This window comes from Marmota marmota, unplaced genomic scaffold, assembly GCF_001458135.2.
Source record: "Marmota marmota marmota unplaced genomic scaffold, marMar, whole genome shotgun sequence".
NCBI lineage: Eukaryota > Metazoa > Chordata > Mammalia > Rodentia > Sciuridae > Marmota > Marmota marmota.
In genome coordinates, this window is record NW_026000211.1 from 25,579,528 (window position 1) to 25,593,637 (window position 14,110).

Consider the following 14,110-nt stretch of genomic DNA (forward strand, 5'->3'; position numbering starts at 1 on the left):
TGTCTTAAATGCTTCTGCCTGGTTCACCCCTGATTCAGATAAGCTGAAAACCAGACAGCGTTCACAGGGCTGCTTTGGCTTCTCTACCCAGCTTCAGATGTGCAGAAGCAACGGTAAATGGTTATTGCCCCATAGGCAAAAATCAAGGTTCTTCTCATAGTTTGGGTCAGTACTCTGCTTAATAAATTTGATCTTTTTATTGAAATTTGGATTGTTAGGTCTACCTCTTTGGAAAAGTACAAACTGCATATTCAAAAGGGGTTTCTTTGAGTTTCTAGTATGTGGAAAAATAACTGTGCCTTCTCATAATGGCTTTCATGTTTGCAGGTGTTCATAATAAGATCTTGTTTTCTGATGAGATAAGCTGGAATCTAGCTGAAGATCAAGTCTACATTGTCTGGATTACTCCACTGCTACGCGGGTCCATCAGCAGAGTGGGCATTGCCACACCTAAACCATCACAAACTGAGTTTGTAGCAAAGAATTATATGCATCTGATACCAAGGCCGTCCCTGCTTGCCAATCTTGTGACCCCCGTCAAATATGGCTTGTTTCTTCGTGGTGAAGGAAGTCGATACACAGGGCATTGCCCTAATAGTCCTGGTAGATGGACTGTGTTAGACTTTGATTCTCTACTGGAAGAGCGACTACAGCAGTTGGTGTTTGGTCAAATCCCATGGCTGCTATTTCTGTTCAACCAGCTGACTCCAGTGAAACCCTCATGGTCCTTGAGACCAAGCTATAGCATGGTTTTAGCTTTCCAGACTACTTGCCGTCTGACTGTAGTGCAATTTTTATGACAAAAGCCACTCAACAACAGAGTAAGAGGCAGGTGTTTAATACACCTTCCATGCTCTCCACCACTTCTAGGCTCCTGGTATTGTCACTGACTGATCAATTTGGTAAGATTTCTGATTCTCTCTTTTGCCTCTATTACAGTTTAGGTATGAGGTGTCCTGCAAAGGCTCATGTTTGAGATAATACAAGAAAGTTGAGAGGTGAAATGATTGAGTTGGGAGAGCCTTAACTTTATCAGAACATTAATCCCCTGATATGGATTAACTGGGTGGTAACTGTAGGCACTAGGGTGTGGCTGGAGGAAACAGGTCATTGGGGGTGTGCCTTTGGGGTTTATACTTTGTCCCTGGTTAGTGAAACTCTCTCTCTCTGCTTCCTGCTTGTCATATCCTGAGCTGCTTTCCTCCACCACACCTTTTGACCTTGATGTTCTGCTTCATTTTGGGTCCAGAGCAATGGAGTTGGCCATTTATGAACTAAGACCTCTGAAACCATGAGTTCCAAAGTAAACTTTGCCTTCCAAAATTGTTCTTGCCCAGGCTTTTGGTTAGAGTGGTGGAAAAAACTGACTAAAACAGCCACCTTCTGAGTGACCCAATTTAGTAGGAAGTTTAGTCACTGAATGAAGTAGTTTCTGGAAAAGGATCACCTCTTGCAGTCTCCTTTTGGATAATGCCCATGATTTAGGGGGAATAGGGTTACCCAGGCCTATTTTGAAAATCAAGGATTCTACCTGAAACATTCCTGAGCATAATGCTTCTTTATGTCTCCTAACCAACCTCTGGGCATACTGGTTGGTCCACTCTCTGGATGGATGGGTGCCAAAAGTGGGCATAGGAATTCACACTTAGTTCTGGTTCAGCCACCTGGATGCTCACTAAATTTTCATAGTCCTAGATCATAAAGATAAGGCCTTCTCAGTTGAGTATACTGCCCATGTGTGTGACATGATGTCTTTATGAAAATTCTGTAAAAACACCTGTGCCCCTGCTGTAACCTGATCATTTCAAATAAAAATTCTGGACATACATCGGAAATAATAGGCAAAAAGGTGAAGTCAGTGTCTGGAAAGGGACTGGAAAATTTTCCGAATGTAGAACAAAAACAGCAACCTTGATGCCAGGGGAATGGAATGTCTAATTATTCCATTTTGACCCTGGAAGGCACTCAGAAAAGTTTTAACTCATTAGCTAGGATTATTATGGATGATAGATTTACTTTAGACTTCCTTCTTGTGGACTAAGGTGATGTTTGTGCCATAACTAATACATCCTGCTGAAATATCCAGATTAATATATCAACCAAATGGAAGGATCATTATTGGAACTTAGAGAGAAATCCTCCTAGCCTTCTACAAGCAGGCCCTAGTAATCTGTAGAATTTGTTTAGCTACTTGGGTTTAGGACCCCATGGGGGCATGGTTGAGGTCAATACAGCCAGTTTATCTTCCTTCACTGTGTGGAGTCATATCAATAGAAGCTTTAATTAAATACTGTTTGAGACAAATTGATGGATTTGTTCTCAGCCTCTGTTGGTCAGAATAGGGTCTAGTGTACTCAAAGAAAAAATTGTCAGTAGTAAAGGTGGCATTGAAATGAGGAATGGCAATTCTCTGTGGGTGTCATATTTTTGAATGCTATATAAACTGAGGCACTGATAGTGTTTTGTTTTCTGTGCTACCTTTCCAAGGATGTTTGTGTAATCAACAGCTTTGGAAGATACAGTGTCTTCCTAATGAGTAAAGGATAGGCATGCATTCTGTCCATTATAAAAGATTCAAATTTCCTCATCTCATGGTTTCTCTTGTATAATATAACCTACGGCATGTGCAGGTGTCTAAGCTAGCAAATTCACATTGTTGCATAGAAAGTGAGGCTCCAGGATCTATTATAACAGTGATAATACTCTGGCTACCAGTATTACTATGAGTGGCAAACTTTCTTTTGTCTCTGACCCGGGAATCTTCTACCAGCAGCCATGCCATCTTGGCTGATTAACTTGATACCTTATAGACAGGTTAAAATCTTATTCTTTTCTCAGTTCTTGTCCCAAGATAGTATAACATAGAATATTAAAAATCATCCATATATTTGAAGAAAATATCTCCAATATACATATTCAAGAAATTACTAGTGTAAAACTTTTATAAATAATTGCATATATATATATCAATAAATGACAATTTACTGAATGAGAAATACAAAAAGAATATGATGAGCTAAACTAAAAGAAGAAGAAACCATTAACAAACATATGAAATGATGCTCAACAAACATATGAAATGATGTTCAAAGGAAAAAATGAAATTTAAGATTACAATGGGATGCCATTTATACCCATAATGTAGATCAGTCACAGATTAATCAAATTAAAGAAATTTTATGTTACCTAATGTTGGTAAGAACTTAAGAGAAAAGGGAATCAATATATATTGCAGGTGGAGGTGTAAATTTATAGAACTGCTGTAGAGAGTATTTTGAAGCTGAATGAGGCTGGTTTAAACAGTAAATCTAATTTTATTTTTCTCTTTTTTTCCTTTCTTTTCATCCCTCTCTCCTCCCATTCCTCTTCCCTGCCTCAGCAGAGACTGTGTATGTTATTCCAAAGAGAAGTAAGGTGTTAGGCTACAACAAACTTGCACAGGTAATTTTCTGAACTTACAGAACTTTACTTTTATGGATAAACGTTAAAAAATTATATTATTTTTCCTGGTGGTAAAGATCCGAGGCTCATCACAAAAGCATTTATTTAACATATTATGTATTTGAAAGATAAAGTAATTGTATAATTTTAAATTATATTTAATTTATGTTTATAAAATTGTTCTGTGATAAATTGCATAATGAGCTTCAGCTTTTGAGGCCTAAACTATGGGTACCTCTACCTCTCCCAAACCCAAAGGGAGGAGAAAGCACAATACCTGTAACTGGTACTAATGATGTGCTAATTCTACCTGTAAAGTAAATAAGATAATTTTCTATCAAGTCATTTCCTAGGTATGTTAATCTTAAGTATCAGTATTATAGCCATGAATCTGAGAGATGATAGGAGAAAATATGTAATGAGAACAAGGTAGGTTCAAAATGTGAACATCTATTCACATCTAATTCTCTCCTAGACAGCTTTTTCCTAAACAATTTTCTGTTGTTTCTAAGTACCAATTGCATTACTCAGCTTAAGCTGCCCTAAGAGAATACCAGGGACTGATGACTTAAACAACAGAAAGCCATTTTCTCACAGTCCTGGAGGCAGAAAGTCCAAGGTCTAAGTCTTGCAGGTTTGGTTTCTATTTTTTTTTAATTTTAATTTTTTGTTCTTTTATATATGACAGTAGAGTATAATTTGACTTTTTTTTTTTTTTTTTTTTTTTGGTGGTGCTGGGGATTGAACCCAGGGCCTTGTGCATGTGAAGCAAGCATTCTACCAACTGAGCTATATCCCTAGCCACTAATTTGACGTCTTTATACAAACATGGAGTACATCTTATTTTAGGTTTGGTTTCTAGTGAGGCCCTTTTTCCTACCTTGCAAATGGTCACTTCTCTTTGTGCACACATATCCCTGGCATCTCCTCTTCTTATGGCATAATTCTTACTAGATTAAGGGCCTTATTATGATTTTAACCTTACTTAACTTCTATGACCTTAAAAGCCTGACTCTAAATGTAATAATATTGGGGGGTAGGGCTTTAAGGTAAACATTCTGGGGAACACAATTCAGTCTACAATACCAACCATGTGGCTGCCATTGTTGTAGGCTCCTGGGACACATTAGTGAACAAAACAGAGGTTCCTCCTCTTGTGGGGTTTATTTTTAAGAGGGAGGTAACACACAATAAATAGTAACTATAATAGGTAAAAGTATATGTATAGTATGTTAGCAGATAACGATTGTTATGGATGAACAATAGGAACAGGTAAGAGGGGTATGAAGTGATAGCCTTGGGGTGGGTGACATTTTAAAATAGACCAAGTCCTCCAGTGGTTGACATTTGAGCAAAACCCTGAAGGATGTGAGACAATTTGGAGTATAGATAGATATCTGCCCTTGTTAAGTCTGGTGTTTATTCAGTTAAGGACAATGAGTATTATTGAGAAGCTATAGAAGATGCCATTTAGAGGCAGATAAATGTGGTTGGATTTCTACCTTCAAGCAAATCAGCCTCTGTACCAGATTGCACCATCAACATCGTGGATTAAATGAATAACAGAAACCAGCATGTTTTAGAGCTGATTATCCCTCCCATTACAGATGAAAAATGAGAAAACAAACTGCTTCAATGCTGCTCTTGAACTTCTTCAAGAATCACTGTCTGATTATCAAACTTGTCAGGTAGGGGCAGCTCTCTCCCTATTTCTAAAGGCTGTTTGTTATTTCCTTGGTTTCATTTCACTGTCAACAGATCAGCACTTGCTTTGGTGGGAAAGATCAGTAGTAACCATATTAATTATCTTTACAAGTATGTCAATCAGCTGCTTTCCAGGATTAGCTTCTGCCTTGGGTAAGACAAAATTGTTGATGAAATTCAGCTGCCCTGCACTACTGTGAAATATCAAGTAAGGAGTATTTATGGAGCATGCCAGGGACTGCACTTAACTCAGAAGCTAACGAAATCATTCTGTCAACTCCTGATTATCCATGTTATTAAAAAATGAAAGTATCAGTGATTAACACAGAGAGGAGTCACAGAGTGTTCTCAGGACAGAAGGTGGAATGACGCAAACAGAAGATGGAAGAAATAATTCTGAAGGTGAACAGTGGGGAAGGTCAAGGAGGTCTAACTGAAGGTCAGCACATTAACCTGGGAGCAGGTGTAGCCAGGAATGAGGGCTTTGAGATATCTAGGCAATTGATGAGCATTGATTTTTTACCAGAGTTCATAATAAGAGTATAGTTTCCTTTCTTAAAAATCCGCCAGAAAATAGCTAAAAGGCAGAATATAATTCTTTAGATTATTTTATTATATAAATGAAGTGTCTCATCTATATTAGATCAGGGCTGAGCTCTGGAGGGATAGGAGCAAATATCTAATCCCTTTTTTTTTCCATGAGTGTTCTCTGCAAGATGTAAAGTTAAACCAACAAACCCAGAACGGCAAGTGCTTTCTAGCATTATGGACAAAGACCTCTGGAAAATAAGCAGGAAGCACCTAACCCAGGGCAGAAGGTGAGAGCAACAGGCTGGGTAGGTCTCCAGGAGGAGCTAAAGCCTGATTGCCTCTTATTGGAGGAGTTGCAGTTAACTGTGCCGTCCCAGAGTCATTCAACAAACATCAACAAAGCCACTGCAGTGTGTTAAACACTTGTACTAAGATTTGGAATGAAAAAAATCATACTGAGATTCAAGATTTCAGGCTCTGGTAATGTGAAACTGATAGAAGCAAACTCACAGATGTGTCATCAGGTACTTTGAGAAAGCTATAAAAGGTGGCATTAGCAGCGCGAGTCTGTTCCACTGGATGTAAGGTGTGGTGGGCTGAATTGGAGTCCTGTGTCTGGGAGGATGACAGGTGAGCAGGATGTGGAATGGAGAATCGTGTCACTGGGGACAGATGAAACACCAGGACGAGAGGTAAGGAGCCGTCAGGGTTAATTTAGGGAACTACAAATAATTCCTTTGGCTACAGATGAAGTCAAGACAAGCAAAGAAAGGATTAAGATGGGAAATTTAAATGAGGTAAGCAAGGCCTTCCATGCCCTGGGGAGGCACTGGGTTTATTCCCTGAACATAGGGATATTTATGAGAGGGGCATGGGCTAAACATGCAGGGAGGAAAGTGGCAAAGTCACATGGGAACATTTAGATTTCGAGTCACTGTGGCTTGAGTTTGGATAGTGGACTGGAATGGACAGACCCTATGGGGGTAGCAGGGACCAGTTATAAATGACAGCATAATTTGGGCACAAAAGGATGAAGGTCTGAACCAAGATTGTGTACGTGAGAAAAAGAGAGGAGTGCGAGAAGAGACATAAGGGGCTGGGGAGATAGCTCAGTTGGTAGAGTGCTTGATTTGCATGCACAAGGCCTTGGGTTCAATCCCCAGCACCAAAAAAAAAAAAAAAAAAAAGGAGAAATAAGATACAGGACTTGATAATTGATTGAGAGATAAGGGTATTTGGGTATTTAAGAGAAAAGGGACAAGTGTGGGTTTGTGTTTTCCAGTCTGTACAATTCAGTGATTAGCCAAGCTTTCCCCAGGATATGTGATTATTTAGGAAAAATGAGGGCTTAACAAACTCTGAGATCTTATACAGAGAGTAAAAAGCACTCCAGTCTAAGTTCTATAATGGAGTTTAAATCCCTTGAGTGTCAGTACCTCACTGCTTAATTATTTTAATCTGCCCTAGCATAATTTTGTAGAACTTGGTAAAGAAATGCTTTAGCATAGACTACCTTGATATACATAAAAAAAAAAACTCTATGTAAACCTTTAGGTTAAAAAAAAAAAACTAATGAAAAACAACATTCCTTTATAGTGCGATACAAATTAAAACTATATTATATTAACAATGATACAACTTTTATAGGTGTTATATTTCTTTGAAAAGAAAACTAGCATTGGTGTCAAGGGACCACTGGTTTTACGTGGAAAAAAGGTATACCTGATCTCCTTTGGCTTCATTTAATTAATGTCAAATACTAGTCGTGGCTTTTTTTGGATTACTGATAGATTCTAAAACTGAGGGTTATCTTTTATTTCATGCATTATAGTTGTTCAAAGGCTGAGGTTTAGAGACGGAGTAAATTTATATGGACTAACTATAGAGAAAGTTTTATGATAGTGTTTCATCGATAATACTCAGTTGACAAAGTAATTGCTGTTTCAGGCCCTTTTGGCCTGAAGAGCTTTTGTTCTGAATCTGTGGTTTAAATGCATAACAAAAGCAAGGAATCTTTAATGGTACTTTCTTTGAAATTAGAATGTGATTACTTTAAAACATTATGGATAGTTTTATTGCCTTCAACTATTTTTAAACTGCCATTCTTTTTTAATGGTCTCTATAACTGCATGCTGTCGAGAAGAAAAGCTAGTAGAGAATTCACTTTGGTTGAGAGTTAGGTGAGGACCTGCAGAGAATTCCTAGAAAAGATGTTTTTTTTTTTGACTTGGTGATCATTAGTGCTCTCTCCACTGTCCCTAAAGCTCCATACCAGGGCGTTTCCAGAACAAGGCTTTAAGCCTAATTGGACCAGCTGACAGTGGAAGGTGATCAAAACTTTTCTTTTTGGGATGCTCTATGATTTCAGAAAGGACCGGTGGTCACCGTGATTGTGATCATCTCTCACACACATACACATCATGTACATGTACAGCTTTTATTTCGGAAGCATGCGAGACGGGCATGGACAGTTCTAACCCGCAGTGAGGTCTGAAAACTTTATAATCTGCAAGACTGAAAAAAAAACAGTGGTCCCAGTTCTGTGAAGAGTGTTGTTAGTTCTCAGGAGTTTGAGGTGAAACAGGTCAAGGTAAAGACTCCTTACCCGGCCGTACATGCTCTGGTATGCCTCTGCAATCATCAGCCTCTGCGCATTGCAGCGTTTCGTGAGAATGTCAATCAGCAGGTCTTTGTCACAGTCTGGGAGAAAATCATATCCGAGATTAGTGAAGCTACTACTTTGTAGTTAGAAGGAATCCATTATCTCATGATAAAAACCAATGTGCACATGTTATGCCTCTTGGTACATTAAAACAGCAATTTTAACAAAAATGGGAAGTCACACATCAATGCTCTATGAAGCCTGGGTTCTTCCTGTCTCTCATTTTAGTCCGGATAGTACAGATTGTTCTCCTTTCTTTATAAAGAACAGATGAAACCTTCAAGAGAGTAAGAAAATACAGCTTTTCTTCAGTTATTTGTCCTATCCCATCAAAAATGGGCTTCCCTGACTTGCAAGTGGATGAATGGCTTGTAATGGGCACATCTTTCCCACTGTACAGTTAGCCATGGCTTACAAGGAACATGGTTTATGAAGACATGGCTGCTCTTGTTGGGACCTCCAGGAAAGGAGTAGTATCAGAGAAGGAAATTATGAAGTGCGAGGCATGGTCTGCACATTTCTGACAGATGCCGGGAACCCTCATGGTTTGCATGGAGCATGGTCTCTCTCACTCCTGACCTAGGCTCAGTATCTGGGCTGTGCATCCTCCATCTCATGTCATGTTGTCACACAGAGAAATGGACCAACTTAATGGACAACTAGTTTAGACATATTTACCTGTAATCATAGTCATAGTAGGTGGACCAGGATGACCTTAACCTTTCCCTGATTTTAACTAATATTTAGATAGGTTTCTTTCTAACTAAAACTCTCAGACTTCTTTTTCCCTAGGGCATTTATTGTTGAAAATTAGCAACTGTAGATTCTTTCTCTTCTCCTTCAAGATGTAATTCTTCTCCCGTCTCTTGTGGTTTTACTACCCAGAAATGTTTTTCAAGGATTTGGGGGCCATCTTTGAAATGTTATCCAGAAAGATGGAGCCTCTACCTCCCATTCGCTGTATGGACATAGGAACCTAAACTTGGATGAGTGCTGGTCAGCATCACAGAGGGCCTCGTCACACTGGCCAAGCTCCAAGCCCATTCCAGTCCCTCCTGCTTTTGCACTAGGTCACTCCAGGCTTCATTCTCCCACTCCATACATCTGGCTCCCTTCTCTCTTGAAATGATCTTGGTCTCCATTACAGCAGCTCTGAATACAGTCTCCTTGCTTGTTTAATCCTATTTGGTACAATTATTCTTTGATAAGAGGTGATATATGAAATGGATAGTGAGACAAATAAATTAAAATATCAGAATGTTGAGCAAGTCATTTTTTTTTGAAAACTAAATCCATCCTGGGTGGTCTTAGGGTCACGGGCAAGTTATGAGTCTGGTCCTGAAATGTCCAGTGAATGAGACAGGTGACTAGCATTTACATAGATGACTGTGCCATTGAGAATCAATGGGCGTGAGGGAAAAGATCAGGGTACTTTGTTTATGTGAAATAGTCGTGAAGCTGTACAAGGAGGGAGGGAAGCATAGACTCAGCTCCAAAGACTGAAAATAGTGTCTTCTGAGAGAAGAGGAATAGAGTGAAGTATGATGTGGTGTTGTCTGGGGCTAACCTAGTTAAGTCACAGAGTCAAAGGAAAATAAGACACAGTGAAGTCTGTTACCTCCTTTCAAAAATGTACATATTTTAAATAATTAATAGAAGTTTTCTCACTTACATCCGCTGTATTAGTCTTATAATCATTATGTTTTAATTACATATTTATTATTATTTTCTGCTTTCTGTTCTGTTGAAATTATCCACAATCTACCATTGGAATTACTCTTCATTTTTTAAAGTTTTCATAGCTGTTCTTCCTCATTTAACCTTTCAGAGATATTTCAGAATAATTATTTAATGATAATTACTTGAATTTTAATATAATTTTTCTTAAAACATCTAGTTAAAATTACTAGAAACTTAGGAATTGATTATGAGAGTTTTTTTTCATCACTAGCATGAATCCACCAAATTCTAAAACATTAAGTAAAGATTAGTAGAACTTATTGCTAATGAAAGGAAACTTTATTTCTCTAAAATCATTCATATTTGCGTTCATATTTTTATGTCAAATTTTATTTTTTTCACACTTAATGGTGAATGAAGACATGGTACTTTTAAGTTTATCTTATATCCAAAAAACGGAAGAAAGAAAGAAAGAAGAAAGAAAGAAATTAACTTTTCCTGACATCTGTATAATATTGAAGCAATAGCAGTAGAAAACCCATTTTTTTGAAGTTCACATGAAAAAGTCACCAAATAGTCCAGATTCTGGGACATAAACTTAACAAATTTAGAAAAAATATAAAACACACAAAATTTCCTCTGAGATTATAAGGAAATTAAACTAGAAGCCAACAGAAATATAGCTAGAAAAGGGTAGAAAAAACAACACACTTCTAAATAAATCATGATGAATGTTAAAAATTCAAATAAAATGAAAAAGAAAACACATCAAAATGTGTGAGATACAGTGAATGTAATGCTTAGAGGAAAATTTATAACATAGATTGCATATATGGGAAAAGAAGAAAGATTTGAAATCAATACACTAAGCTTCTACTTACACAGCAAACAACAACAAAAATACCTAAAGTGAACAGAAGAAATCATAAAAATGAGTGTAAAAATCAATTAAATTGAAAAAAAAAAAAAGAAATCAATAGAGAGAATCAATAACACCAAAATCTGGTTCTTTGTAAAGATCAGTAAAATCTACACACCTCTAGGCAGTCTAAGAAAAAGAGAGATATAAAATAGCAATATCCAAAACAAAAGCTGGGGGGGGGCATTGCTACTGGTCTTATGGACAGTGAAAGGCTAATCAATGAACATCATGAATACCTCTGTGCCCACAGATTTGATTGTCTAGATAAAGTGGATCAATTCCTTCAAAGATACAATTGGCCCAAACTCAAACAAGGAAAAATAGACAATCTGTAAAGGCTTTCTCTGTGAAAAAAATTGAATCAATAATAGCCTGCCAAAACAAAAAAAGTACAAGATCAGATGTATTCTCTAGTAAATTCGACCAAATGTTTAAAGAAAAAAAATATTAATTCTCTATAATATATTCCAGAAAATATAAAAATGTGTAGAAAGAATTATATATAGGTATGCAAGGTGGGTTCAACTTTTAAAAATCATTCAATGTAATCCATCACATCAATAGTCTAAAGAAGAAAAATTGTATGATTATATTGAGAGATGCAGAAAACACATTGTGCAGAATACAATACCCATTAAAGGTAAAAATGCTCCATAAACAAGGAATAGAAGGAAAGTTCCTCAGCTTGATAAGGACATCTCTAAAATCTTACAGCTAGCATCATACTTAATGGGGAGAAGAATCAAGAACAAAGTGAAATTTTTTAAAACATCTATGTGTTTCAAAAAGTCCTGGGTGTTTCAAAAAGATTCATTTTGATTTATAGAGATTTGTAGATTTGTAGAGATTTAGGACAATTGGCTAAAAATGTTTCCAGTTGTCCAAGATCTCACAGAAATAACTTGACAATTGCATATGCTGACAGACACAAAATAAACACAGTTGTCCCAAGAACTCATGTGTAGGAATTCCTCAACAAGACTCCCAAAGTGCGAGAAGTAAAATCAAGAATCAATAAAAGGAATAGTATCATACTAAAAAGCTTCTTCACAGCAAAGGAAACAATCAAGAATATGTAGAGAGAGCCTACAGAATGGGAGAGAAATTTTGCCACCTGCATATCAAATAGGGATTTAATCTCCATGATATAAAACGAACTCAAAAACTTAACAACAACAACAACAAAATAACCCAGTCAATAAATGGGCAAAGGGACTGAAAAGGCATTTCACAGAAAAAACTAAAAATAATCAAAATTATATGAAAAAAATGTTCAGTATCTCTAGTAATTAGAGAAATGCAAATTAAGACTACACTGAGATTTCATCTCACTCAGAATGACAATTATCAAAAATACAAGTAACAAGAAATGTTGGCGAGGATGTCAGGAGGAAGGCACACTCATACATTGCTGGTAGAACTACAAATTGGTGCAACCACTTCGGAAACAATATGGAGATTCTTCAGAAAAGTTGGAATGGAACCACCATTTGACCCAGTTATCCCACTACTTGGAATATACCCAAAGGACTTCAAATCTGCATACTATAGTGACTCAGCAACATCAGCATTTACATCACTCAATTCACAATAGCTAAGTTATGGAACCAGCCTAGGTGTCCTTCAACAGATGAATAGATACAGAAAATGTGGTACATATACAAAATGGAATATTACTTGACCATAAAGAAGAATGAAATTATAGCATTTGCAGGTAAATGGATGGAACTGGAGAATATCATGCTAAGTGAAATAAGCCAATTCCCCAAAACCAAAGACCAAATATTCTCTCTGATATGTGGATGCTGACTCACAATAGGACACGGGGAGGGTGGAGAGGGAGGAATGGAGGTTCATCTGATTGGACAGGGGGCAATGGGAGGAAAGGAAGAGATAAGGGAATGGGCAAGACAGTAGAATGAATCAGACATAACTCCCTTGTGTGCATATATGAATACATAATCAGTGTAACTCCACATCATCATGTACACCACAAGAATGAGAAGTTATACTCCATGTATGCATCATATGTCAGAATACCTTCTACTGTCATGTCAACTAAAAAGAATAAATTTTAAAAAGTTCAGTAAATAAAAAAACTCATAGGTAGAGAAAACAGCTTCTAATAGCAGGGAATTAGAAAGCAGAACTGCACAGTTAGGGAATGTTAACTGAGAAGTGTTCCTTTTAGATTCAAATTAGTTAAGTTTTCACACAACTTAATACAACTTTTGTTAAAACTATTCATTTTCATTTGCTTAAGAATATATTTTTGCTTTCAGATTTTTTTCTAAATCAAATAAGCTCCAGGGAAAACATCAGTAATCGTCCTTTTCAATTGCCCTTTGCCCGAGTCATCAAAATGGATGGACAGCGGGTTGAGCTGTGTTCTTGCTCTGGCACGCTACAGTGGACACTAGGCAATCAAAACCAGAAGCTTCTGAAATCTTTCAGCCTTGAACATTGACAAGCAAAAAATTACGATGGTCAAAATGAATCCATATTCTGACCCTAAAATTGCAATGACAGGAGAATCAAAACTGGAACAAAGAAAAAATATTGTTGTTTGGTGAATAGATTGCTCTGACCTATAGTTTTAAAGCAAAAAATCATACTCTGGAAGAAAAAGTTAATCTGTAACTTTTCCTTATCTTGTCCCTATATATATATATTTTTTTTTGCCATGATTGATATTTTAAAAGGCATGAAAGCATTGGAAATTTTAAAGTCAACTTTAGAGAACATATTTAAAAGTTTTTATTGTTTTCCTATGGGATGCTGCTAGTGACTAAAACACACAAATGTGTGTATATGTATACACACACACACACACACACACACATACACACAGAGTTCCTGTAAAAGTGACCTTGTTTTTCTAGTCAAGAGCTTGCTTTCTTATGAAAGGTTTTGAATGTTTTATGCAAACATTTCTTTAATGTTGTCTGAGTCTGAGTTTATCTCTGTGCTCACTGAAATTTTTCCTAAAATGGGTTTTAAAGAAAATATGTGGATATTTAATTATTTTGCATCGTATTGTAAAGGTCAAATCTTTTTTAAAAAATCCAATAATTTTCTTCCTTTCTCCTTTTTGTAGTCTTTTTCTCCAATGTCGTTCAGTGAACATCTATTTGGCACCAATGAGCCAAACTCGGAACTCTGAGAGTTCA

The 14,110-nt window shown here is 36.9% G+C and overlaps 1 protein-coding gene across 1 annotated transcript in view; it reads right to left on the reverse strand.

The window, feature by feature from the left end:
- Anxa10 (annexin A10) overlaps nucleotides 1–14,110 on the reverse strand; it is an 81,028-nt gene that overhangs the window by 43,853 nt on the left and 23,065 nt on the right. Inside the window, exon 3 of the mRNA XM_015486231.2 lies at nucleotides 8,282–8,376. Coding sequence (XP_015341717.1) covers nucleotides 8,282–8,376 — 95 coding nt within the window. The remainder of the gene's footprint in view (nucleotides 1–8,281; nucleotides 8,377–14,110) is intronic.